The sequence below is a fragment of the Culicoides brevitarsis genome, chromosome 3 (assembly GCF_036172545.1).
Source record: "Culicoides brevitarsis isolate CSIRO-B50_1 chromosome 3, AGI_CSIRO_Cbre_v1, whole genome shotgun sequence".
Lineage (NCBI taxonomy): Eukaryota > Metazoa > Arthropoda > Insecta > Diptera > Ceratopogonidae > Culicoides > Culicoides brevitarsis.
The window spans coordinates 15,531,126-15,558,363 of NC_087087.1; the positions used below are offsets into that span (position 1 = coordinate 15,531,126).

Here is a 27,238-nt window from a genome sequence, read left to right on the forward strand (position 1 = left end):
TTTTAAAAATATATAAAAAAGTTATTTTTTTCACGAAAATTATTATTTTTTTATTTTAAAATATATATTTTATTTATTTTTGTTTATTTAGATTATCATTAAGTTTTTTTTAAACTTTATTAAAAATTATGATAATTTTAATTTTTAATATATATTTTTTATAATTTTATACAAAAAGTCTCAATTTTATTATATATATTTTTTTATATAAAATATATATTTTGTATAAAGTTTATATTAAATTTTAAACTTTTTACGATGTTTAAAGTATATTTTTAAACACTTTTCATGTAAAAAATATGAATAAAAATTTCACGAGGTGCTCCATCCGATTACAATGAAAGCCGGCGAACAACTAATTCACGTCTTGAATTCACTTGAAACCTGTCGCTTACGTTTTCTGTACACAAATTGAATCTATACAACATATATAATATATAAACTTATAATATATATGTTGTTGTTTATTATTATTATTTATACAATACACAAAGCGCGATCGCGTACAATTTCGAACTTCGAAAAAAAATGAACACTTTTTCGAAAATCGTACAACGTCATTCTTGTTACGTTTTCTGTGTTATTTTATGATTTTGCTTTCTATCTACGGATTTTCTCTTTTTTTTTGTATTTAATAAGACGTGAATAATGTACAAGATCTTACTAACATATATTTTAATGTTCATTCCGTACGAACGTGGTAAATGCAGGCTGGCAGACGGAAAGCTTTCGTTTTCTTTCGAGAGATTTTTTTTCTTTGTATGGACAAAAGAGTATTATTTTTATTTTATTGCATTATGTTGTTGTTGGTTTTTGATGATGATGATGCTTTTGATCGTTATCAACTCTCGTGTATTTTTTTAAATTAATGACGTGAATATGAATATCATCCACTAATCGCCGAAAATTTATTTTATTACTTCCGTGATGTGTTGTGAATTATTTATAACATTTTTTTACCAATTTACAAAAAAAAAATATAAAAGAAAGGTAAGTAAGAGGATTCCACACGCTGTTATTATTATTATTAAAATTTTTGCTTTGTTTTTTTCGATATTTATTGTGTTAATACGAGATTAACTCCCTCCTTTCTGAGCGATCTTTTCTTTTCCTATCAGATCAGCTAAATAATGTGTTTATTTTGGAGTAAAGTACGCCTTTGTAAAGAAACTCAATAAAGTTATTAGTTTTGTTATAGACTTTTTAGTTTTGCCATAAATTTTCGATATTCGATCTAGAATATACAAAGGCTGGCGTTCCTTATAAAGAAAGTGTGGTGCGAACTCTGAGTGTTTTGACTTAAGTTGTAATTTCTATTATTTTTTTCAAAAGAGGGTTTTGTTGTCTTTTTTTTTGGAGTGACAGTATTATATATTAATGGCTTTTAATTGGAAATTTTGGTAGAATTTTATATTTGGAGGTTCAGAAAAAAATTTAAAAAATTCAAATTTTTGTAAAAATTGGATAAAAATGAATTTTTTACAATTTTTCAACTGACAATTTAAACTTTTCGAGATCGAATATTTTCACACCTTTCAATTTGACAAGAAAAAAAATTGTCGAGATCGAATATTTCAAAAATTTTTAATTTGACAAAACAAACTTGTCTTGATCGAAAAGTTTTTGAAACTTTTCAATCAACAAAAAAAAATTCGAGATCGAATATTTTAAAACTTTTCAATTTGACAAACCAAACTTGTCGAGATCGAATATTTTGAAACTTTTCAATTTGACAAACCAAACTTGTCGAGATCGAATATTTTGAAAATTTTCAATTTAAAAAAAAAAACTTGTCGAGATCGAATATTTTGAAACTTTTCAATTTGAAAAAAAAATAAACTTGTCGAGATCGAATATTTTGAAACTTTTCAATTTGACAAAACAAACTTGTCGAGATCGAATATTTTTGAAACTTTTCAATTTGACAAACTAAACTTGTCGAGATCGAATATTTTGAAACTTTTCAATTTGACAAGATCGAATATTTTGAAAATTTTCAATTTGACAAACCAAACTTGTCGAGATCGAATATTTTGAAAACTTTTCAATTTGACAAACCAAACTTGTCGAGATCGAATATTTTGAAACTTTTCAATTTGAGACCTGACAAAATATTTCCTTCTTCATAAATTTTCGCATTTATTAAAAGGTGAATCTTCAATTACTTCAACTTGTCGCAATTTAACCTCAGTACGCCGTACAAAGTCATTAAATGCCATCAATCTCTGTCTCCGCAAGTCCTTGACGGATTACCATAAATGACACAAAAGCAATTCAAGTTCTTTCTTCCCCGTTTAAATATTTTTTCCTCACATTTATGCTGCGCGAACGTTATCCTTGAACTTGCTTTCGAACCATAAACGTCCATCGTTTTGCCATATTTTGAACTTTTGCGCTTGAATTGCCGCGCGTAAGATGAAAAATAAACGGAATAACCGATAATAAGATCGACGACGATGACGACGTGATCCTTTGATTCTTCGCTAACTAGCCTTCACGTGAAACAACAAACGATTTTACGTGAGTGGCAATTAAGAAAAAAAAAATCGTCTCGGCCTCATTTTTATGTTTCAATGGCAAAATGTAATAATATTTAGAGAGAAATGTAGATCGGTTGATGTTACCATAAAAAGGCAGTGTGTGCGCTGTTTTTGTCGTTTCTTAAGGGCATATCAATAAACATTTTCGATTGAAGCGCGCGAATATGGAAATATTATTAGCACGATTGAAAGAAAGTTGACTCGACTTTTTTTTTCGAGAGTGGGCGAAAACATTTTTTTTTTTGTATTTTGCTCTGAAAGCGAATAAAATGCAAATTGGCGCGAAAGTAGATCAATGATCGATCAAGAAAAAAAAATTCTTCATAGAATATTCTTTCTTTAACAAATTTCTTTCTTTTTTAATAAAGGAATAAATATCACCCAAGATCAATAATTTTACGTCTTAAACTGCGTTGCAAATCAGAATTTTTGCATTGCGTGGGCGTTGTGGGTTGCAAAAGAAATTGTTGGTGGTCATAAATTCTTTGATCAAATCAGTGCAGTATTGAATGCGATTCGATACAATAAATAATCAGAAATTGCTTTGTTTGAGATTGGAATATTTTATGAGTAATTAAGATATTGAAGCAGTTCAAGAAAAGGTTAAGAACCTGATAAATTTTGAATTTACGAGAAATAATTTCTACAAAATAAATTTTTATTGAAACATGTCATTTTATCTCTCAAAAAAAAAATATTAAAAAAATTAAATTTATTTTTTTATTTAAATTTTATAAAATAAATTAATTTATAATTTAAAATTAATTAAATAAATTTAATTTAAATTAATTAAATTGTTAATTAAAATTAATTTATTTGAAAAAAATTAAATTTTATTAATTTATATTTTAAAAATGACAATTTAGAAATTTTATTAAAAAAAATAATTTTTATCGTAAAAAAATTAATTTGTTGACAATTTGTCTTAATTTTTTTTTTTTTTAATTTTTTAATTTAAAAAAAAAAATCAAACAAAAAAAAATATTTTTTTTATATTTTACTCAATTAAGGGTAAATTTTAAGATAATTACAAAAATTTAAAAAAAACTCAAAAATTTAATTTTTTTTTGAAAATTTGCTGGACTTGTAAAAAATTAATTTAATATGAATAAAAATTAAATTTAAACTTAAATAATTAATTAAAATTTATTTTTTATTTGTTTAATTAAAATTAAAAATAATAAAAATTCAAATTAAATTATAAAATTAAAAATTTGTAAATTAATTATTTAACTATTAATTAAATTTATTTATTTAATTTTTAATTTTTATTTAATTTATAAAAAAAATAATTTGAATTAATTTAAATTAATGTAAATTAATTTAATTTAAAAAAAAATATTTTTATTTTTGGGAATTTTTATCATAAAATATCATTGAAAAATTTATCCGATTTAAAAAAAAAAATAATAAATCACAAAAACCCATAAAATTGTCTAAATATCGCAAAAATATCTCTTATCACATCAAAAAATAGCCAAAAAGTGAATGAACTCTCGTAGCTTCAGCAAAAAACCGCCCACTAATCTGAATCGGTAGTGAACCGATTATTCATAATGGAAAAAAACTGCCAAAATTTTAATAAAATCAAATAAATTTTATGAATGTCACGAAATTTCATGTACAAGTGAATTAAATGGATTCGCAAAAAAAAAATAAAAATTAGAAATTCAAATCACAGACAAAATTTGACGAATTTACACTGAAAACCGGCTATCGTGTCAAACGGTCGATGTCTGTCTGTCAATTTTTTCCTGTTCAAAACCCGAAATTTGATTTCTCTTCTTTAATTTTTACGAAAAAAAATTTCTCTACGCACATTTCAATAGAAATCAGCTGTGAACCGGACCTGAATTTAATTTCATGAATGACGAAAGAAACACACTTCACGCATTTCGACAGCTCGTGTCTGTCTGGGAATTTTGTTTTTGTCGCAAAATTTCTTTTTCGCCTCAGTTTTTGTTTATATTCTCAATCAAAGTTTGCTCAGTTGATAAAAAAATATTTTTTTTTTGACTCACCTGTTAAGTTGTCAAGCATGTATGTTAGCAATTTACTTGTACCATTGGGTTCATTGTAGATCGACATTATCTGGAAAAACCAGAAAAATTGTTTGATTTTCGCATTTTTTTTTTCGGGATCGATGAGTTACTTACATCTTTCCCTAATGGATTTCCGTGCAAACCGAGGATAACTAGATGAAAAAGTTTTCCGAGTTCGTATGGAAGGACTCTTAGTAGATTGTTATTCAGTAAAAGTTCTCTGAAATGAGAAAGAAAAAAATAATTAGTAACTTTTCATATAAAAATTAGTCGAAAATTGATCGGAAAAGGCGTAATTCATAAATTTTTTGAGTTAAAAATACAAAATTTTTGACTTTTTAAATAAATTTTGTCAAAACTTACAATATTTTAGCGTAAAAGAGACTTTTTTGAGCTTTGAATTTCGAAATTTTATCGTTTCGAATCAAAAATTTGATTTTATTGCAAATTTAAAACTTAAAAATTATTTTTTTCAGGATCGAGTTCCAAAAATTCGTCTTTTTTAGTAAAAATTTGTACTAAAAGTAAAAAATTGTTTGAGAAAAAGAAATTTTTTGGAGTTCGAGTTACAAAATTTTATAAATTTGGATCAAAAATTCATCAGAAAAGTCAAAATTTTATCTCGAAAGAAACTTTGTTAGCTTTAAAACCCAAAATTTTGCCTCGATGAACCAAAAATTTAACTAAAACAGTAAATTTTTATCTCAAAAGTAACTTTTCTGAACTTAAATTCTAAAAATTTTTACTTTTTGAACCAAAAATTACATATTTGACTCATTATCTTGTCTTTTCAAATAAAAAATTGTTGAAAATAAGGCGGAATTTTGTCTTAATGGAGATATTTTGAGTCTCAAAGATTAAAATTTTCTCATATTTTATCAAAACTTTGACCATAATAATAAAATTTTGTCAAAAATTATCGTTTTTGAGATTAAAAGCTTTAAATTTTGTCTCTTGAAATGAAAAAATATATCAGAAGCTTCAAAATTAGATCTCTAAAATTACTTTTTTGACTTTCAAATGCCAAATTTTCTTCGTTTTGAATTGAAAACTGTCCAAAAAGTAAGAAATAAATCTTAAAACTGATGTTTTTAGGTTCAAAGCTCTGAAATTTTGACTTTCTGAATTAAAATTTTGACCGAAACTATTAAACTTCATCTCAGATGCTTAAAAAATTTTCTTTTAGATACGAAATTTCGAGAAAATGATTATTTTTTATCGTTTCAGGTCTAAATTTAATTTTCTTGAATAAAAAAAATTTCAAAAACGAGAAAAACTCAGTCTCAAAAGAGGATTTTTAAACATTTCAAGAGTATCTCGTTTTGAAAAAATACTAAAAATGACAAAATATGAGACTTTTTCCGCTTCAAGCCCAAAATCTCGTCATTTTAAACCAAAAATCAGCCTAAAACCCTAAAATTTCATCAAAAATCGACCTTATTTCGACTCAAACCTCGAAATCTCATCATTTTCCGTCCCTTACCTCAATTGAATGAGTTCTCCCAACTCCGCCGGCAGACTCCTTAACTTATTACTCGAGATATCAAGTGTGCGCAAACACACGAGCAGCCCAATATCGGGAGGAATTCGCAAGAGACAATTGTCATTCAGATACAGCGACGTTAGATTATCAAATTGCCACAACTGGGGACTGATATTCCGAACATTGCCTACGAAAAAAACAAAATTAACGTCAAAATTTCTCAAAAAACTCATTTTCTCACCTGTTATCTCCAAAGCTTGCCAATTGGATTTCTTCCCGGAGGCAACATCCTCTGCCGACATGAAGGTTTGCTGCCTTCTTGGATTGCTATTCTCATATTTATCCTTATTTCGAGACATTTTTTGCTGTTAGCAGTTGCTGCTGCCTGTGAAAAGAGGTAAAAAATTGAAATTTTTTAGTAAAGTGGCATCAAGTAGCGACAACAACAACAAAGACCTACGCGAAATTAACTTTTATTTATATTTTTTGAGCAAAACAACCGACTTTTTGTTATTAAACTTACGAATACACGCGACGACAAAAGGTCATGAGTGTGTGTGGCATCGTTAACGACGGAGGAATGTGCAACGAAAGAAAAAAAAGTGTTGCAAAGAGAAAAGAAAGATGGAATCTCACCTTCATCTACCAAGAACGGTGCCGCAAAATGGAATTCTTTCGAATTGTGGGGAGCTGCTGTTACCGAAGCGCGACTTTTCTGACGTTAGACGGCGACTTTTTCCTCTAGACACGAAAATTTGGCGTTCTTGGGACCTAATAGCTGCTCCGCTTGCTGCTTCTTTGCGTTTTTTCCTGCTCCCGATGTGACAGATGCGAGTTGGAAAATTGCGACGCACAAAATTTATCCGGATTTGACGCGTTTTTACTCAATTAAACACCGAAAACGGCACTGTTTGGGTCTCGACACACTTTAAACACGACAAATGCAACGCTTCTCGCTGGATTGGGGCCCTTCTTTGCCTCAAAAAATTGCCTTTTTAATTTGGAAACAATGTAACTTTTCTCTTTTGCTCTTCGATTTTTTGACGGTGCCCGACGAAAAGTGCCTCGGTGACGTTGCGCGACACGCAAATGCACTTTGTGCCATAGGGCAAGCCGAAAACTCGGAGAATCGCATCAATTTTTCTAGAAAAAAAAATTAAAATTAATCATGTTTCGTTATATTTGCACAATTTTGGTGATTGTGCTGCTCGTCGAGGCCCAAGATAGCGAAATTACGGAGCGCGGGGCGTACCTCAAGCGAGAACACACACTCGTAAAGCCCTTTTTGAGTAAGTTCAAAGGTTCAGTTGCGAGCGTTTAACGATAAAAGTGCATTTTTTCGATGCAGGTTCCTCGATGACGGTGCCGAATTGGGATTTTTTCGGCAGTACGATGGTCACAAGCAACTTTATTCGTCTCACCTCGGATAGTCAGTCGCTCAGGGGATCGCTGTGGAATAGCGTTGTATGTATCTGACGTGTTATTTTATCGTTTCTTTGCTCAGGTGTTATGTAAATATTTTTTTTTAGCCAATTTATTCGCGAAATTGGGACGTGGTTGTGAGTTTCAAGGTGCATGGGAAGGGCAAGGAGTTGTATGGCGATGGCTTTGCTTTGTGGTATACGAAAGACCGGCTCATGGATGGTCCCGTTTTTGGAAATAAAGATTATTTCAGTGGATTGGGGATCATTTTGGATACTTATAGCAATCATAATGGGCCGCATAATCATCAGCATCCGTATATTAGTGCCATGGTGAACAATGGAAGTTTGACCTATGATCATGATCGGGATGGAACGTTGACGCAGCTCAGCGGATGTGAAGCTAAATTCAGAAATGTCGATTATGATACGAGAATTCGGATTCAATATTATAATGATGTGTTAACAGGTGAGATTTTTTGTTGAAATTTAGCTTAATTTGAGTCAAATTTATCTCTTGAGGTCTTAAATTTTTCACTTGAAGTCTTAAATTTCACAAATTTGAGCTAAAATTATCTCTTGAGGTCTTAAATTTTTCCTTGAGGTCTTAAAATTTTCCAATTTTGAGTAAAATTTATCTCTTGAAGTCTTAAATTTTCCAAATTTGAATCAAATTTATCCCTTGGGGTCTTAAATTTTTCCCTTGATGTCTTTAATTTCCTAAATTTGAGTAAAAATTTCCCTTGAGGTCTTAAAATTTTCCAATTTTGAGTAAAATTTATCTCTTGAGGTCTTAAATTTTTTACTTGAAGTCTTAAATTTCACAAATTTAAGCTAAAATTATCTCTTGAGGTCCTAACTTTTTCCTTGAGGTCTTAAAATTCTCCAATTTTGAGTAAAATTTATCTTTTGAGGTCTTTAATTTTCCAAATTTGAATCAAATTTATCTCTTGAGGTCTTAAATTTTTCACTTGAAGTCTTAAATTTCACAAATTTGAGCTAAAATTATCTCTTGAGGTCCTAACTTTTTCCTTGAGGTCTTAAAATTCTCCAATTTTGAGTAAAATTTATCTCTTGAGGTCTTAAACTTTTCCCTAAAGGTCTTAAATTTTTCACTTGAAGTCTTAAATTTCACAAATTCGAGCTAAAATTATCTCTTGAGGTCCTAACTTTTTACTTGAGATCTTAAAATTTTCCAATTTTGAGTAAAATTTATCTCTTGAGGTCTTAAATTTTTCCCTTGAGGTCTTAAATTTTTCACTTGAAGTCTTAAATTTCACAAATTTGAGCTAAAATTATCTCTTGAGGTCCTAACTTTTTCCTTGAGGTCTTAAAATTTTCCAATTTTGAGTAAAATTTTTCTCTTGAGGTCTTAAATTTTTCACTTGAAGTCTTAAATTTAACAAATTTTCTTCAAATTTATCTCTTTAAGCCTTAAATTTACCTCTAAAATCCAAAAATTAACAAATTTCTTCCCTTTTTCAGTCTACACCGACTTGGAAAACAAGCAAGAATGGCGCACCTGCTTCTCCGTCGAAGGCGTCGTCCTGCCAACGGGCTATTTCCTCGGTGCATCTGCCGCTACAGGCGACTTATCCGATGCCCACGAAATCAATTCCATCAAATTCTTCGAGCTCGAACACGTTTCCGACGGTCACGATCGCACCAAACTCATTCCATCCGCGACGAAATTCGAGGCGCCACGCGAACGTCACGAAGATCCCAAACCGGGCGCCTCAAACGTCAAAATTTTCTTCATGATTCTCTTCACGCTCATCATTGTCGTGATTCTGGTCGTTGCCGCCAAATATTTCTACGAAAATTATCAGAAAAATTCCCGAAAACGATTGTATTAGACGATTTTTAGAGAAAATTTTTAAATGGAAACATTGCACTTTTAACAAGACTTAAAAAAAATCTAAATAATTAAAATATGAGCAGCTAGCCATATATTGAAATCGCTTCAGGACCTCAGTTTGATCACATTTTTACTGTAAATATAATTTTTTGATAATGAAAAAAAAAACTATAAATATTAAGACTTTAACAGTAAGTTCAGTGTCGGGATCAATATTTTAGTCTAGAGTTCCATTTTAATTTTAGAAATAAAAACGAAAAATTCCAAATATAAAATTTTAAGGAAAAAAGTAGGAAAAGAGGGTCGTTACCGAAAAAAATCACACGCTTGAACTGATATCACTGGAAACGGTGCATTTCTGAAATGCAAAATAAATAAATTTAATTTTAAGGTAAAAATTTAGTGTAAAATTCTATAAAAAAAAGTCAATAAATAAATAAAATAAATGCTTGTTACAAAATGATTTTTTGTTTCAATTTTTTTTAAGGAAAAACTTTTTTTTTTAATTAAAAATTTATTTTAAAATTTTTCAAAATCAAATTATTTTTTTTAATTTATATAATTCTTTAATTTTTAAATAAAAGTTAAAAATTTCATCAAAAATTACCGATTTTTTGTGTATTTTCATAATTTTACATTAAACTTTCAAGAAAAAATTTCAATTTTTAGTAATTTTTGTATTCCAAATCGTATTTCGACATAAAATTTCCTTTAAAAAATAATTTTCATGAAAATAATTGAATTTTTTTTTTAAATTTTGACAGTTATTTTTATGATATTTATTTTTTTCAATTTTAATTAATTCTTTTTAAATCAGCTTTTAATACACAAATATTAATGTAAAAAACTCAAAACAACAATAATATTATGAAAAAAAGTATTTCAAATTTTTTTTTTAATTTTCCCCCTCCCATTTTTATTTCAAAAATTTTGGACAAAACTATTGAGAAATTGAAACAAATTTAAAAAATTAATTATTTAAATATTATATATTAAATTAAATTTTATTATTTAAAATTAAAAAAAAAAATAAATTAAATAATTTTTAAATTTGACTTTAATTAATTTTTTTTTATTTTAAATAATCAAGTTTAATTTAATTTAATATTTAAATAATTATTTTTTTAAATTTATTTTTAGTTAAAAAAAAATATTTAAAAATTATGATAATAAAAAATTTAAAAAAATGCATAAATAAATATTTAAAAAAAAAATTAATATTATTTTTGACATAAAAAAATTAAATTTTAATAAATGTAGTAAATATTTTGACTGTCAAAAATAAGAAAAAAATTAAATAATTTTTTAATCTGATATATAATAAATACAAAAGGACAAATTTTGCAAATCTTTGAATTTCGTTAATTATTTTTTTTTACTATTAGTAAAATATTGTTATATTAATTAATTAAATTATCCAAAAATTTTTTAATAAAAAATTTAAAAAAAATCCAATGGGGCAAAATAAAAAAAAGTTAAAAATTTTATCAAAATTTACCATTTTTTGTTTTTTAGTCTTTTTTCAAAATTTTTAAAATTTTTTTAATTTTTTATTATTTTTTTTTAACTTTTGTATTAAAAATGATATTTTTACAAGAATTTTCTTCTCTAATTTTTTTTTTCGAAAATCATTAAATTTATGTTTTTAAAAATTTTTTTTATGAAATTTTTTTTTCAATTTTTAAGTTGAAATTCTCTAAAATCATTTTTATATAAGAAATTCTCAATGTAGACCTTTTAAACAACAAAAATATTCATTAATGACCAAAGGTTGTTTAAATTTTGTCATTTTGTATGAAAAAGTATTTCAAATTTTATTTTTTTTTTTGCCTCCCCCATTTTGAAAAAAAGTTTTTGGGACAAAAAGTTCGAAATAAATTTGGAGCGGCCTTATATTTTTAAAAAAATTTAAATGTGAAAAATATTTAATTTTTGAAAATTATTCAAAATCAATTCTTAGCAGTTTTTGTTTTTTATTTTTTTTAAATTTTGCACAGAAATCATTAGATTTAATTTTTTTTTAAATAAAAAAAAGTCAAATTTAAAAAATAAAAAATTATTAGGTAGTTCATTAATAAAGCAAAAAAAAAACATAATAATATGTATAAAAATTAAGAAAAAATCACAGAAGAATTTTCCTGATACTTTTTTTTCAAATTTCAACAAAAACCATTAATTTTATTTTATTTTTAAATTTTTTATTTAAAATACAATCTCTCTGATATACAATTAAACTATCTCTTAAAAATATACATTTGCAAATTTAAAACTAAGGCAAAGGTCTAGCCTTCTGAGCGCGAAAACCAAAACACATTCTCATAAAAATATACAGATAAAATTTCTTTTTTTTTAAGTACAGTCTGACATTTTTTGTTCATTTAGTTAGTTAAATCCCTAAAAAATAGAAGTTTGTTATTCGAGAGTAATACTTAAAGTGACGACATTGTTAAATGCGATTTTTTTTTACGTGAAGAAGGATTTTTCTCTTACACAACTACGTAGGAAGCTCAATTAAATCCTAAAATTTGTTGACTTGACACTGAATTATTTGAAGGTAACTAACGGATTGAACAGCACATTTAGCAAATATTTGACGCCGCGACTCAAATCCCGCAAGCGTGCACTAATTTTCAGTCCTTCGGGCAAAATTACGGCATCGAGTTTCTTGTCGTCGCACTGAATGCACCCGATGGAGGTCAATTCGACGGCGAATCGTTTGTGGTCGTCACTGAGATCGGAGAGAGCTGTTTTGAGGGTGCCACGGAACCAAACGCGATCCATGTTGTGCAGGCGTTGCGTGAAATTTCCAAAAGTGTGGGAGGCTCTGACAGGGACTTCGACTGGTTTTTTCAAGAGACCCGACGACATGTGCATGGAAATGCCGTATTCGTACCTAAAATTGATAAAAATTGTGAAAAAAAATTTTTTTTTGCTGAAAATTCAATTCTTACGTGTTCCATTTATCCAAATTACAGCGACGTTCCTCATCAAGAAGTTTTTTGATTTCATCGCAATCCTCGCCCGCTTGACATTCATCTCGATTTTCCTCGCCATAAAAACACGCGATGCTATTTCCGAAAAAATCCGGGAGCCATGACTTGATTAAATCCGCTCGAAAGTTCGTGACTTTTGTAATTTCGACATCGGAGACCGTGCCTTCCCAATGAACGATGGTTCCGTCGATATGCGAGCATCGCAGCTGCGTTTGGACTTTATTTGACTTTTCCCAAGCCGGTTTGTCGCAATATTTGTAGAATTGGTCCCACGTGAGGGTAGTTGGCGGCAAATCGTCGATCAGCAGCTGAGGTTCGTGCGCGTCGAAAAGCTTCGAAGCCTTTGGATGCGACTCGAAATCGTTCGTCATGTAGGGAAAAGTGAGAAAAACTGTTGCTGCGATGCACAAGATGATTTGGAAAAAAGTGACATATCGCTGGGTGCCGTGAGAGCTTGCCATGAAACATGATCCGCCGACAGCGAGGAGGGCAGCTGAAATAAAAAAAAATTTTTTTGAATGAAAATTTGAATTTTTTGATGAATTTTAAGTTTTTATGAAGACGTTTTTTGGATTAAAAATATTTTATAATTTTTAACGATCATTTTTTGAATTGACATTTAACAAATTTCGTTCAAATGTGTCAAAATTGTTAAAATTTTTTAATCAAAAAGCTCACTTTTACTTAAAATTTTTGGAAAATATTAAACATAATTCATGAAAAAATAATATTTTTAAAATTTTTTAAGCTTTTTGTGATTTTTTAATTAAAAAAAATATTCGAGCTTTCAAAATTTAAAATTCCTTAAGAATTTTATTGAACAAGTTTCAAAAGCAAAATGCAAAATAAATGTGGAATAAATTTTCAACTTTTTTTTTTAACTAAAAGTTCAGAAAACAAATGTTTGAATTAGCGGAAAAGCGATTTTCAAATTTTTTAACGGAAATTTTTTGAATTGACAATTGACAAATTTTTCTTTCAAAAATGCACAAAACTTCGATTTTTGAACAATTTTAGACTTTTGAAATTCTAAAAAAAATAATTTTATACAAAAAAAAATCTAAAAATTGGTTAAACTTTTAAATTTCAGAAAAAAATTAAATTTTAAATTAACAAGTGCCATTTTTTTCACCAAAAAATTTTTAATTTAGAATTTTAATGAATTTTTCTATTAAATTATTGTCAAAAATTCCAATTTGCATTATTAAAAAATTGAAATTTTTCTAAATTTTATTAAAAATTTTTTCAAAATTTCTGACAAAGTCAAAATTTTTTTCATGAAATTATTAAAAATTTTAATTTAAAAAAAAAATCACAAAATAAGTGAGACTTACAAAAAAATTCAAAAGAGTCGAATTCGTTTCTCGAAAATTTTTAAAAATTCTTTAAAAAAATCTAAAAAAAAAATCTAAAAATTTAATTTTTTCTGAAAAATTCATAAAAATTAAATTTTTCATTAAAAATTTCGATTTTTGAACAATTTTAGGCTTTTGAAATTCTATAAAAAAATTTTATACTTAAAAAAAATTCTAAAAATTACTCAAAATTTTAAATTTTTAAAAAATTTATCAAAAATTTGAATTTTTAATTAAAAAAAATTGACAGCTGTCACTTTTGTTCTTTCCAAATATCTTGCAATTTCATTAAAAATATTAAAAAATTTTAAAATTGAAAAGTTTTAATTTTTCAAAAAAAAAAAAAATCGTTAAAAATTTAAAAAAATCTTAAATGAGCCAAATTTGTTTCTGTTTCAACAATTTTTGAAAAAAAAAAACTTTTTGACCTTAACATTTTTTTTTAATTCTTAAAAAAATAAATAATTAAAAAAAAAGTTATAAAAATTCAAAATTCTTACCAATCACCGACGACATAAGCCTAATTGTCGGATCCGTCAACGACAACCACTCAATCGCCGCAAACACCGGAATCAGCAACGTCGCAATCCCAAACAGCGGCAAGAACAACAACATCCCCGAAAGCCCCAACGCCGCTCTTACCAAACCAAACATCGTTGCTGACTGCGACGTTACGATGCAAATTTGCAACCAACTCAGCGTCACGCAATGCGGAATCAGATAACGACACGTTCCGCGCCATCCATCACGTCCCGCCAAATAAAGCAACACCGCCGGAATCGTCAAATACAGCAACGCCCGACAATTGATGCAAAATTCGATCCCATTTCCGATCACAAAAGTCGTAAAAGCGGGAACTTTGAGATCCAGGAAGCGCCATCCCGTCGTCACGACGTTATCCATCTCGTAGGGGTACTTTGCGAGGACATTCAAGCCAAACGAAAACAAAATCGGGTAATCGGGATGGACATCGGAGGAAGTGTACATGAAGGCGAGCAACGTGATGCACATGATGATGAAGGAAATGACAGTCAGCTCGCTATTTGGCAGCCATTGGTCGGCAATGAAGGGATACGTGACCAAATTTACGACAAAAGCGACGAAAAAAACGAGATATGGCGACATGTTGTTGCGTAAAAAGCGATTTTCGCTCTCTTCGGCATCGACATGCTGATCGCCGTAACGCAAGAAGAGCCCGGACCACAACCGAAAGTCGACAAATTCGTGTTTGGTCTTGAGCATCTTGAAGGTAGTGACTGTCATGAGGAAAAATGTGACGTAGTAGATGGCGAGGGGAATGTGTCGCGTGAGACTGTCCATCGTGTAGAGACAATAAACGACTAGAGCGACGATAAGTTGCATGTTGGAGTAAATGGAGCCAGGCAAAGTCGACAAAATCGCCACAAATCGATGGTAAAGCAGCAGGAAAAACATGATGGGATTGAAAAATGGCCTATGGAAGCACGGAATATGGTCCAATGAGTGCGGCGGCGGCACCGAAATCACAATTTGTTGATGTTCGAACGGCAAATGCCCGTGCGCGTAATGAATGGCTTCCGAAACTAAATTCGCTTCCGTGATATTTCCCTCTCTGCTCGTCGAAGGACCTCCTGGCGACGCTCCGGACCCATTTCCACTCGAATTTCGCGGCGAAACATGACGATCTCCATTTGGCGTGCCTGCTATCGAAGCTGGCGAATATCCGTTCTTGCCAATGTCGTACCTGGAAGGTCTCCGTTTGTCCAATTTGTAAATTTCACGCAACTTTTTCTCGAGTTGTCGCACTGTGATGCCCTCCTCGCCGTTCGACAAGTACTGAAAAACCTCTTTTGCGGCGCGACGGGCACTTCGTTCGCCTTGACTCATGTTCAGGCAGTCACAAACTGCTGTTTCATTATTCTCATTAATCCCTTTGCCCTCACGATAGCAACTCGCCAGCAGGTTATAAGCCTCATCGTGACCTTGACTTGCAGCGCGGATCAACCAATTAATGGCTTGCGCGTGATTTTCATCGGATTCTGGGTCGGAAGACGCCTCGTTGCCGTCATTGAGCAAATTTTGTGCGAGCGAGAACTGCATCTCGACATGTCCTTCCTCGGCGAAGCGATACTTTATTTGGTTCTGAACGGCGTCGCGATCTGAAAACAAAGAAAATTTTTATTACACAATGTTGGTAAACAACGATTTCACTTTTTATTTGGAATTAATTGGTGTGCAGCAAGCCATGAATTTCACAATTTGAAGGAAATTCGAGAATATTTTTAAAAAATTACCTTCGAGATTCCATTTTTTCCGTGCGGAACTGCCAGGCCTCGGAGTTTTTGGCCAATCTGACATTTTTCTGTAGTTTTATTGTCGATTTTTTAGGAATTTCTTATGAATTTATTTCCGAGTTTGATTTGGTTTTGTTTTTATTTTGACATGAAAAAGTGACAGATGTCATAGAGATTGCAAACTCGGGGTTTTCAAAGTTCGAGGATGGATCATCGAGCTTTTTTTCTCACGTCAAGTTTCAACCATTTTTGATGGATTTCAAAGCTAAAATTGAATAAATATTCATTCTAAAGATGATTTCCATGCATATCTGATCGATTTTTGAAGAAATAAAAAAAACAACGATTTTATCATATGAGGAGCAAAAACCGTTGTTTTTAAAAATAAAAAAAAAACGATTTTTTCATATGAGAAGCAAAAATCGTTGTTTTTTTCTCACATCAAGTTTCAACCCATTTTTGATGGATTTCAAAGCTAAAATTGAATAAATATTCATTCTAAAGATAATTTCCATGCATATCTGATCGATTTTTGATGAAATAAAAAAAACAACGATTTTTTCATATGAGGAGCAAAAACCGTTGTTTTTTTTTCACGTCAAGTTTCAACCAACTTTTGATGAATTTCAAAGCTAAAATTGAATAAATATTCATTCTAAAGATAATTTCCATTAAATCTCCTCGATTTTTAAAGAAATAAAAAAAACAACGATTTTATTGATATGATGAAATAAAAAAAACAACGATTTTGGAGCAAAAACCGTTGTTTTTGGATTTCAAAGCTAAAATTGAATAAATATTCATTCTAAAGAAATTTCCATGCAATCTGATCGATTTTTGAAGAAATAAAAAAAACAACGATTTCATCATATGAGGAGCAAAAATCGTTGTTTTTTTCCCACATCAAGTTTCAACCCATTTTTGATGGATTTCAAAGCTAAAATTGAATAAATATTCATTCTAAAGATAATTTCCATGCATATCTGATCGATTTTTGAAGAAATAAAAAAAACAACGATTTTATCATATGAGGAGCAAAAACCGTTGTTTTTTTTTCACGTCAAGTTTCAACCCATTTTTGATGGATTTCAAAGCTAAAATTGAATAAATATTCATTCTAAAGATAATTTCCATGCATATCTCTTCGATTTTTGAAGAAATAAAAAAACAACGATTTTATCATATGAGGAGCAAAAATCGTTGTTTTTTTTGAAAAATAAAAAAAAAACGATTTTTGAGAAGCAAAAATCGTTGTTTTTTTCCCACATCAAGTTTCAACCCATTTTTGATGGATTTCAAAGCTAAAATTGAATAAATATTCATTCTAAAGATAATTTCCATGCATATCTGATCGATTTTTGATGAAATAAAAAAAACAACGATTTTTCCATATGAGGAGCAAAAATCGTTGTTTTTTTCTCACATCAAGTTTCAACCCATTTTTGATGGATTTCAAAGCTAAAATTGAATAAATATTCATTCTAAAGATAATTTCCATGCATATCTGATCGATTTTTGAAGAAATAAAAAAAACAACGATTTTATCATATGAGGAGCAAAAATCGTTGTTTTTTTCTCACATCAAGTTTCAACCCATTTTTGATGGATTTCAAAGCTAAAATTGAATAAATATTCATTCTAAAGATAATTTCCATGCATATCTGATCGATTTTTGAAGAAATAAAAAAAACAACGATTTTTTCATATGAGGAGCAAAAATCGTTGTTTTTTTCACATCATTTTGATGGATTTCAAAGCTCAAATTGCATAAATATTCATTCTAAAGATAATTTCCATGCATATCTGATCGATTTTTGAAGAAATAAAAAAAACAACGATTTTATCATATGAGGAGCAAAAACCGTTGTTTTTTTCTCACATCAAGTTTCAACCCATTTTTGATGGATTTCAAAGCTAAAATTGAATAAATTTTCATTCTAAAGATGATTTCCATGCATATCTGATCGATTTTTGAAGAAATAAAAAAAACAACGATTTTTTCATATGAGAAGCAAAAATCGTTGTTTTTTTCTCACATCAAGTTTCAACCCATTTTTGATGGATTTCAAAGCTAAAATTGAATAAATATTCATTCTAAAGATAATTTCCATGCATATCTCTTCGATTTTTGAAGAAATAAAAAAACGATTTTTTCATATGAGGAGCAAAAATTTGTTTTTTTTTTTTCATCATTTCAACCCATTTTTGATGGATTTCAAAGCAAAATTGAATAAATTTTCATTCTAAAGATGATTTCCGTTGTTTTTTGAAAAATAAAAAAAAAGATAATTTCAACGATTTTTTCATATGAGAAGCAAAAATCGTTGTTTTTTTCTTTGATGGATTTCACATCAGGTTTCAACCCATATTTAATAGATTTCAAAGCTAAAATTGAATAAATATTCATTCTAAAGATAATTTCCATGCATATCTCTTCGATTTTTGAAGAAATAAAAAAACAACGATTTTATCATATGAGGAGCAAAAATCGTTGTTTTTTTTTCATTTTTGATGGATTTCAAAGCTAAATAAAATATTCAAAAAGATAATTTCCATGCATATCGATTTTTTCATATGAGAAGCAAAAATCGTTGTTTTTTTCTCACATCAAGTTTCAACCCATTTTTGATGGATTTCAAAGCTAAAATTGAATAAATATTCATTCTAAAGATAATTTCCATGCATATCTGATCGATTTTTGAAGAAATAAAAAAAACAACGATTTTATCATATGAGAAGCAAAAATCGTTGTTTTTTTCTCACATCAAGTTTCAACCCATTTTTGATGGATTTCAAAGCTAAAATTGAATAAATATTCATTCTAAAGATAATTTCCATGCATATCTGATCGATTTTTGAAGAAATAAAAAAAACAACGATTTTATCATATGAGGAGCAAAAATCGTTGTTTTTAAAAATAAAAAAAAACGATTTTTTCATATGAGAAGCAAAAATCGTTGTTTTTTTCTCACATCAAGTTTCAACCCATTTTTGATGGATTTCAAAGCTAAAATTGAATAAATTTTCATTCTAAAGATAATTTCCATGCATATCTGATCGATTTTTGATGAAATATAAATTTTTATATAAAAATTTTTCTTTAAAATAATTATATTTGTCTATTTAGATTTTTCAAGTCAATTTTATATTTTTTTTTAATAAAAAAAAATTAATTTCAATTTATTTTGTAAAAAATAATAAATTTCGATAAATTTTAAAATAAAATTCCGAAAGTTCGAGCATTCATAAAATCCGTCAAACTTCAACCTCGACTCTCGAGCTTCGAAAAAGTCGAGCATTTGCAATCTCCGTTCACGTCACAGATGAAAACAATCAAAAAACTCTTTAAAAATTAACTTTTCCTGTTCTCACCATGTTCTCGCAATACTTGGAGGAATTCGAGGTAGAAGAGGTATCCGTTGAAACCTTCATTGAACGCCTCACAAAACGAAGTCAAGCTGATTTCGACATCAATTACATCAACGGCAACACCGAAATCCTCTGTGAATTCTTCATCCAGACAATAAACGACCTGAAAATCCTCAAGGAACGCACAGAACGAAAATGCGTAACGCTCGAAGAGGCTTTTCAAAACGAAAAAAATGGACATCGACAGCAACTGGAGTCATTAGAGGATCGACAACACGTAAGAAATTTAATTTTTTCAATCAACGCCCATTTTTATACTTTTTTTTTTAGGCTGCGATCGAATTATTTCGCCAACTCGACGAAAAAATCAACTTGGTAGCTGGAAAAATAATCCATTTGGGCGAACAACTCGACAACATCAACATTCCCCGTCGCAGAGTAAGCGAGGCGCAGACCCTTTTAGGCTATATAATTGAATTTTTGGCTGCCGGAACGCTCAGCTTGAACACAATTGCGATTTTTAACGACGCAACGCGATTATTTGAGGCTGCCGACGCCATCCAGAAGCTTTATTTGATCGCGCAGGACCTTCCGGAGGAGAAATTTTCCACTTTAAAGAAGAATATCGACTTGATGTACGACAAAATTGAAAAAGACCTCATTGAACGCTTCGCTTCCGCACATCACGCCGGAAATATCGAAGAAATGAAGAAAATCGCAAATGTCCTCAGCAACTTCAAAGGTTACTCGCAATGCGTCGACGTGTACATCGAACAAAGTCAAGACGTAAATTACTCCGGAAAGGACATTTTTGACAGCGTTTTGCCGCTGTGTCAGCGAAATTATGCGATAATCGAGCAAGTCTTCTCGAACCCCAATCAGGTGATGTCAAAGTTCATTTTGAACATTTATCAGCTGAAAATCAACCAATATGCGCATACCCGGCTCGATGATCGCCGTGACGAACGAAAATACCTGAAAACTTTGTACGAGCTCTACGTAAGGACCCTGAAACTCTCCGCCGACATCGGAAAAATCAAGATGAACCTCGAAGATGACTTGCTTAACAAACTTTCGCAGAACATTTTCGCCAAATATCTTCGGGACATCCACGAAATCGAGATACGAACTCTCGATAATTTCTTCCAGAACGAGTTGCGGAAATTTTACGAGGCCAAAAAGCACAATAAGCGACCCACGGAACGATTTTCGGAGCTGAAACGTGATATGCAGGCGTTAATTAGCACAAAAGCGAACATTAACATCAGCCAAATCGACGATTTTGGCGGCGAAACGTTTCTTTCGGAGGAATTGGCGATCGCAATGCTGCAAGAATACTCGCAGGCCTTTGAACGGTGCAAACTTTTCTCGGATGAGCAACAATTTTCGAAAAATGTACTTGAAATGACGGATGTTTTGTTGCATTATCTGCTCCATGATCACATTTGTTACGCTTTGGACATCGGATTGCAGGCCATTCCGTTCGCCGAGAGCAAAACCCCGCCCGTTATCTACTTTTTTGACGTCGTTCACAAGGCAAATACGATAGTTCACTTGCTGGAATCGACTTTTAATGCCAATATCGCGCCTTATATGCTCTCAAATGCGACTTTGCTCGAATGCACGAACAAAAAACGCAACTTTCTCGAGACCATCAACAATAAAATCAACAATGGACTCGATCGGGCCTTGGGAGTTATCATCGGTTGGGTCAAATTCACGCTCCAGAACGAACAGAAAAAGTCAGATTTCAAACCGGAGACGGATACCTTCGATACAATTGCTTCGACCGCGTGTCGGGCAGTCGTTCCGTACATCGAAACGTCGATCGGACTCATGAAAAAATCAATTGATGGCGAAAATTTGACCACAATCCTCGGGGAATTCGGGTTTCGGCTTCATCGATGCTTGTTTGATCACTTGACGCAGTTCCAATACAACACAGTCGGTGCGATGTGCGCCATTTGTGACATCAACGAGTACCGGAAGTGCGTTAGAGCACTAAATAATCCCCTCGTAACGCAACTTTTTGATATTTTGCACGCCCTTTGCAACCTTTTGCTCGTAAAACCGGAAAATTTGCTCGAAGTTTGCTGCGGCGACGCCTTAAATTGCTTGGAAAAGTCCGTTGTGATGAATTTCATTCAGCTCCGAAGTGATTACAAGACGATAAAACTCTCAAACACACTGAAAGGAATTTAAATTTGTATTATTTTTGTATTATCATCATCTTAATTGTTCACATTATTAATCGTTAGAATGCTTAAATCAATATTAAAGAAGAGAAAAGTTAATCCCACACTAATTATTTTTAAATTTTATCCCGTTTTTGGGTGATTTTTCATGATTTTTAGATCAAATCGGAAATATTCATCGGCATTTCGTCAATTTGTGTCGAGTAATATTGTTCAATGTCGCGCAAGATTCGGATGTCGTCGGATTTGACAAAGTTGATGGCGACACCTTTGCGCCCAAAACGTCCGGAACGACCAATGCGATGGATGTACAGCTCACGGTTGTTCGGGAGATCGTAGTTGATGACGAGGGACACTTGTTGCACGTCGATACCGCGGGCCCAAACGTCTGTCGTGATGAGAACGCGACTGAAATGAGAGGAAAATAATAATTTATTGAAGGTTTTTAAGGAAAATTTTGAAATTTTCAGTTCAATTAATGATTTTTACAGTTAAAAAAGTAAAATTTTTCAAAATTTTTAATGAAATTTAAATTTTTTATCAATTTTTAGTCAATCTGAGTCAAAAAATGTCGAGTCTTAAAACAAAATTTTTGAAAAAAATTAATATTTGTCTAAAATATCAATTTTATATGACATTTCTTGAAAAACAAATATTTTTAAATTAATTGTTTTCAAGAAAATGTTATTTTTAACTTTTTTTTGGGCTAAAAAATAGTAAAAAAGAGAATAAATTGTTTTTCTGTTAAAATGAAGAAAATTTAACTAGAATTTTTATTTTTGTGCCGGACTTAAATTTGAAATTTTGCGACAAAATTTTGTTAAAAAATTTAAATTTCATTGAAAAATTTTAAATTTTCTTTAAAAAAAAAATTTGAAAATTTTAATTTTTTTTTTAACTTGTTTGACTAAAAATTTTTAAAATTTGCATATTTTTTTTAGAAAATTAAAAAAAGAAGAAAAATTATCTCAGTTATAAATTTTTGAGCCATTTGAAGTTCAAATTTAAAATTTTTGAGAAAAAAATTAATATAAAAATGATTTTTTTACACAATTCAACTTTAAATATAAAAAATATTGAAAATTTAATTTTTTATAAAAAAAAATTTTAGAAAATAATTTAAAATTAACTTTAAAAAATTAAATTCAGTTGATGTTTTTAAATTTTCACTCCCTAAAATATTTAACAAAATTTAAAATTTTGGTAAAAAATTTTTGTGTAAAAAATTATTTTCTTTAAAAAATATCAAAAAAAAAAAAATGTTTTTAAAAAAATTATTTTTATCCAAAATTAAGCTAAAATTTTTTAAAAAACGATTTTAAAAAATCAAATTTTTATACAAAAATTTTAATTTCACTGAAAATATTGATTAAAATTTATGTTTCAGTTAAATTTTTTTGCCTAATTATTAAAATTCAAAGAAAAATTTGACTGAATTTTAGTTTTTTATCATAAATTAATTGAAAATTTTGTTAATTTAGTTTAAAATTTGGAGTTTTGAGTCCATTTCAAACAAAAATTATGATTTTAATTTAAAAAAATTGAAAAATATACAGAACTTTTTAATTTTTAAATAAAAAATGACATAAAATAATCAAAAACTGATCAAAAATTTAAATTTCATTAAAATTATTTTCATCTGCATGAAAATTCTTGCAAATGGAACAAATTTGACTGAAGTTTTAATTTTTTTATCAGTTTTTAAGTTATTTTTTTTATAATTTTTATCTGAATTTATGACTTTTCGTCAAATTTTAAGTTCAAAAATTAAAATTTCATGAAAAATTAACTTTCAAAATAATTTTTTCGAATTTTTTTGATAATTTCTTACCTCTGACCCGATCGGAATTCCTTCATAATCTCGTCACGCTCCTTCTGTGGCATGTCTCCGTGCATGGAGCTGACTGTGAAATTGGCTTCGCGCATCTTCTCCGTCAACCAATCAACCTTCCGCTTCGTATTGCAAAAGATAACCGCCTGCGTGATCGTCAGCGTGTCATACAAATCGCACAACGTATCGAATTTCCACTCTTCACGCTCGACAGCGACGAAAAACTGCTTAATACCCTCCAACGTCAACTCATCGCGCTTCACCAAAATCCGTATGGGGTCTGTCATGAATTTCGACGTCATTTCGAGAATTTCGTGCGGCAACGTAGCCGAAATGAGCACAACTTGCGTCGCTGGCGGCAAATATCGATAAACATCGTAAATCTGTTCCTTGAATCCCTTGTTCAGCATTTCGTCGGCTTCGTCCAAAATGAGCATCTTAATGGATCGCGTACGCAAAACACGTCGTCGGATCATGTCAAAGACCCGCCCCGGTGTTCCCGAGACAACATGTTGCCCGTAATCCAATTTTCGGATGTCTTCACCCAAATTTGTGCCGCCAATGCACGCGTGACACTGCACACTCATGAAATCCCCGAGCGCCAAGACGACTTTTTGGATTTGCACCGCCAACTCGCGCGTCGGCGACAAACACAAAACTTGCGTTTCACGTAAAGTTGTATCCAACATCTGAAGCACGCTGATGGAAAATGTCGCGGTTTTGCCTGTGCCGGATTGCGCTTGGGCAATGACGTCGCGTCCCTTGACCATTGGCACGATCGCACGTTGCTGGATTGCCGAGGGCTTCTCGAAACCGTATGCGTAAATGCCTCGCAGGAGTTCCTCGCGCAACGACATGGCATTGAAGGTTGGTACTACTTCCACATCTTCCGACGTTTCGAACTCGACGTTCGACAGGTCTTCGGTTTGACCACGTTTTCCGGCCATTTTTCCTTCGATTTTGCGGGTATTTGTTGGAAAATTTTGTTATTTTTCACACACGAAATCGATTTCTTTACGTTTCTGAGGCGTCAGGCGAAGTGTCAAAAAACAATCCCACGGAGCGAGATGCAAATAAAAATATTCCCAGTTTGAAAGGAAGTTCAAAAAATTCGTTTTTTGTCATTTAATCTGACAAACTGTCAAATTTTAAGCATTAAAAAGTTAATGTCTCTTATTTTTTACTAATTTCTGACAAAATCATTAATTTTTTGCGCGAAAAACATCAAAAATTCATAAACTCAAATATTTGAAACCTGCTGCCTTGAAAAAATTCTAAAATTAAAGGTAAAAATGCCTTAAAGACAAATGCCGGCTTTTTTTGTTTACATTTTTTAAGCAAAAATTTTATTTTTTAGTTTTGGCGGGAACTTGGAAAGATGTCTGAAAGCGAAAAAAGAACATCCAGTATCAACATTGTCCAAATGGCGACAAAGCTCAAGTCAGAAGAGCTCAATATGACAAAATTCATGGATTTGAACGACGACTGTTTGCTGCATCTTCTTCGTTTCTTCGACGTTTTTGGGTTGATGCAGCTTCGTGGCATTTGCAGTCGCTTGGATAATTTGATTCTTCAAAGTCGCAAAAGATTTGGAATTGTTAATTTAAAGGAATTGAACCTTCATCCTTTTCCATTTAAAGAAGAGAAAATTTTGGAAATCCTCGAATTTTTAGGACCCCAGATCAAAGAATTGGAGTTTTCCTCCACATTCCACTATTTTATTGAAGATAAATCTGTTATTTTTGATTGTATTACCGAAAATTTTACAATCCTTGAGACATTTCATTTAGAAATTAACATGTTGGATATCAAACTAATCGAGAAATTCGCGCCAATTGTGAAACGCCTGAAAAGTTTGACATTAGGAGGTTATGAAATTGATGATCAGCTGAGCATGTGCTTCCTAAACGCATCACTTGAAGAATTAAAGATTGAGGGTTGTAATGAAAAAATTACGAAAAAATTCTTTGAAAATGTCTCGAATTTGAAATCTTTAACAATTTATGAATGTTCAAATCTGACATCGAGTTGCTACATTGAAATTTTGAAACATAACCTCAAATTGAAAAAACTTACTTTGAACGTAAATTCGGAAGGTTATCCGTATAATCACCTCAAAAATTTAGAAGGGAGTCACAATTTAGTGAACTTTATCGTGAACAATTTGCAGGAAATCGAAGAACTTTCATTTGATATATTTTCTCCCAACGCAAGTCTCTTCGCAGATTTACCAAACTTAAAAGTACTCAATATCCTTCAACAATCTGCCGATTATTCCTCAATTTCGCGAGAATTAAACAAACTATTGGAAAAGTTAATAGAAAAGAACTTTATCGAGAAGCTTTCCATCACCACAGAATTCTACAGTCCAATAAACCTGAATCTGGTAAACAAATTGACGAATTTAAAAGAATTATCGCTTTATGGAACGCCAGAGCTCGATGAAAACGATTTGATTAAACTACAAACGCTCGAAAATCTTGAAATGTTGGCGATTGAAAATTTAGTGAAGACTACATCCGTTTTTTGTTTGCTTGAGCCGTTGAAGAAGCTCCAAAAACTCAAACTTGAAGGCTCGTTTGTAACTCCTAAATTTTTCAGACAGCTCATTTCTCTGTTGAGACGCTTGGAAAATCGACCAAAATTGAATCTTGTAGTTGATAGAATTCATGCTTCATGTAGTTATGACTTTTTGCGTACGAACAAAGACATTCTTGACTTGGAAATTCTCAAGGACGATGGTGCATGGACTGCTTCGGATATTAGCTCAGATGATTATGAGGATGAATTTGGTGAATATATTGCATTAAATTATTAAATTAAACTGTGAATATTAAATAAACTTTGAAAAATAAATTTCTCTTTCTTATTAAAATAATTATTTAATTCAAATTTTAATAATAAATAAAAATAAAAGAATAATAATAAAATAAGTAAGGCCGCTCCAAATCAAAAATAAAGTCCAAAATTTTTGAAAATAAAATGCCCCCCCCCCCATTTTAAATAAAAATTTAAAAAAAATTGAAATACTATTTTCATACAAAATGACAAAATTTTTAACTATTTTTGACTGTTAAATATTTTTTATTTATTTTTTTTTAATTATCTTTTTTGAGATTTGCTAATTTAAAATAGATTTCAGAATATTACATATTAAAAATTAAAAAAAAAAAAATCATAAAAAAATAACTGTCAAAAAAATTTGAAAAATAAATTCAGTAATTTTGTAAAAAAAAAAATAAATAAGAAAATTTATGTTAAATACGATTTTTTAAACAATAATTATTAAAAATTTAAAACTTTTTAAAAAAATTCTAAAAACATCTTAAAAATTATGAAAATACACCAAACGGCCATTTTTGATGAAAATTTTAACTTTTTTTTTTTGCCCCATTTAATTTTCGACTTTTAAAATGGGGCATCGGACTTTTTTTTTGATTTTCATTTGGAGCGGTCTAACTAAAAATAATTTAAAAAAAAATTAAATAAAAAGTTAAAAAATTCTTACCGTTTTTAGTCTTTCTTCATATTATTTTAAGAAAATTTGAAAATATTTTCAATTCAAAAATCCAAAAATATGAAAAATCGAATTTGAACATGAATTTTCTTCATTAAAATTATTTATTTCACAAAAAAAAATTTTCAAAAATTTTTGAGTTAGGTTATGATTCTTTTTTTTATTGTAAAATATTTATTTTGTAAAGTATTTCAACTCTGGAATTAATTGTAAATTATTAAAAAAAAAAAAACAATTAAAATATTGATTAACGACCAAAAATTGTCATTTTGTGTAAAAAGAACTTTAAATCTTTTTTAAATTTTGCCCTATTTTGAAAAAAAAAATTAAAATTTTTACGACAAAAAGTTCGACTTTAATT

At 30.0% G+C, this 27,238-nt stretch overlaps 6 protein-coding genes across 6 annotated transcripts in view; 3 read left to right on the top strand and 3 right to left on the bottom strand.

Annotated features, from left to right (window-relative positions):
• LOC134833230 (CCR4-NOT transcription complex subunit 6-like) overlaps positions 1 to 7,098 on the bottom strand; it is a 43,946-nt gene extending 36,848 nt beyond the window's left edge. The window contains exons 1-5 of the mRNA XM_063847483.1: positions 6,702 to 7,098; positions 6,307 to 6,450; positions 6,066 to 6,252; positions 4,697 to 4,802; positions 4,562 to 4,631 (exon numbers count right to left, since the gene is read on the bottom strand). Of these exons, the coding sequence (XP_063703553.1) occupies positions 4,562 to 4,631; positions 4,697 to 4,802; positions 6,066 to 6,252; positions 6,307 to 6,424 (481 nt within the window). The 5' untranslated portion in view covers positions 6,425 to 6,450; positions 6,702 to 7,098. The remainder of the gene's footprint in view (positions 1 to 4,561; positions 4,632 to 4,696; positions 4,803 to 6,065; positions 6,253 to 6,306; positions 6,451 to 6,701) is intronic.
• A 79-nt stretch (positions 7,099 to 7,177) lies between these two features.
• On the top strand, positions 7,178 to 9,794 carry LOC134833953 (vesicular integral-membrane protein VIP36). Its single transcript, XM_063848463.1, has 4 exons — positions 7,178 to 7,354; positions 7,414 to 7,529; positions 7,595 to 7,955; positions 8,972 to 9,794. Exons 1-4 carry the CDS (start codon positions 7,234 to 7,236, stop codon positions 9,340 to 9,342), a joined length of 969 nt encoding a protein of 322 aa, XP_063704533.1. The 5' UTR covers positions 7,178 to 7,233; the 3' UTR covers positions 9,343 to 9,794.
• A 1,742-nt stretch (positions 9,795 to 11,536) lies between these two features.
• LOC134833368 (wolframin) lies at positions 11,537 to 16,105 on the bottom strand. The gene is made up of 4 exons (XM_063847672.1): positions 15,966 to 16,105; positions 14,193 to 15,830; positions 12,296 to 12,830; positions 11,537 to 12,237 (listed from the first exon to the last, which is right to left on the bottom strand). Exons 1-4 carry the CDS (start codon positions 16,027 to 16,029, stop codon positions 11,889 to 11,891), a joined length of 2,586 nt encoding a protein of 861 aa, XP_063703742.1. The 5' UTR covers positions 16,030 to 16,105; the 3' UTR covers positions 11,537 to 11,888.
• Positions 16,106 to 19,286: 3,181 nt separating this feature from the next.
• Positions 19,287 to 21,538, top strand: LOC134834430 (exocyst complex component 5). Its single transcript, XM_063849079.1, has 2 exons — positions 19,287 to 19,611; positions 19,665 to 21,538. Exons 1-2 carry the CDS (start codon positions 19,339 to 19,341, stop codon positions 21,534 to 21,536), a joined length of 2,145 nt encoding a protein of 714 aa, XP_063705149.1. The 5' UTR covers positions 19,287 to 19,338; the 3' UTR covers positions 21,537 to 21,538.
• On the bottom strand, positions 21,539 to 24,405 carry LOC134834431 (eukaryotic initiation factor 4A-III). The gene is made up of 2 exons (XM_063849080.1): positions 23,361 to 24,405; positions 21,539 to 21,937 (listed from the first exon to the last, which is right to left on the bottom strand). The coding sequence occupies exons 1-2, from the start codon at positions 24,305 to 24,307 to the stop codon at positions 21,685 to 21,687; spliced, it is 1,200 nt and encodes a 399-aa protein (XP_063705150.1). The 5' UTR covers positions 24,308 to 24,405; the 3' UTR covers positions 21,539 to 21,684.
• A 103-nt stretch (positions 24,406 to 24,508) lies between these two features.
• On the top strand, positions 24,509 to 26,183 carry LOC134834798 (uncharacterized). Its single transcript, XM_063849581.1, has 2 exons — positions 24,509 to 24,646; positions 24,718 to 26,183. The coding sequence occupies exon 2, from the start codon at positions 24,739 to 24,741 to the stop codon at positions 26,176 to 26,178; it is 1,440 nt and encodes a 479-aa protein (XP_063705651.1). The 5' UTR covers positions 24,509 to 24,646; positions 24,718 to 24,738; the 3' UTR covers positions 26,179 to 26,183.
• The last annotated feature ends 1,055 nt before the right edge of the window (positions 26,184 to 27,238 follow it).

Bases quoted from the DNA above. Each gene is read 5' to 3' on its own strand.
- LOC134833368 (XM_063847672.1), bottom strand. From the start codon at position 16,029: ATGTCAGATTGGCCAAAAACTCCGAGGCCTGGCAGTTCCGCACGGAAA. The intron at 15,831-15,965 runs GTAATTTTTTAA...CTTTGTTTTCAG, and splicing joins GAAAAAATGGAATCTCGAAG to ATCGCGACGCCGTTCAGAAC. The intron at 12,831-14,192 runs GTAAGAATTTTG...TTTTTATTTCAG, and splicing joins GCTTATGTCGTCGGTGATTG to CTGCCCTCCTCGCTGTCGGC.
- LOC134834430 (XM_063849079.1), top strand. From the start codon at position 19,339: ATGTTCTCGCAATACTTGGAGGAATTCGAGGTAGAAGAGGTATCCGTT. The intron at 19,612-19,664 runs GTAAGAAATTTA...TTTTTTTTTTAG, and splicing joins CATTAGAGGATCGACAACAC to GCTGCGATCGAATTATTTCG.
- LOC134833953 (XM_063848463.1), top strand. From the start codon at position 7,234: ATGTTTCGTTATATTTGCACAATTTTGGTGATTGTGCTGCTCGTCGAG. The intron at 7,355-7,413 runs GTAAGTTCAAAG...TTTTCGATGCAG, and splicing joins ACTCGTAAAGCCCTTTTTGA to GTTCCTCGATGACGGTGCCG. The intron at 7,530-7,594 runs GTATGTATCTGA...ATTTTTTTTTAG, and splicing joins GATCGCTGTGGAATAGCGTT to CCAATTTATTCGCGAAATTG.
- LOC134834798 (XM_063849581.1), top strand. From the start codon at position 24,739: ATGTCTGAAAGCGAAAAAAGAACATCCAGTATCAACATTGTCCAAATG.
- LOC134834431 (XM_063849080.1), bottom strand. From the start codon at position 24,307: ATGGCCGGAAAACGTGGTCAAACCGAAGACCTGTCGAACGTCGAGTTC. The intron at 21,938-23,360 runs GTAAGAAATTAT...CTCTCATTTCAG, and splicing joins GAATTCCGATCGGGTCAGAG to TCGCGTTCTCATCACGACAG.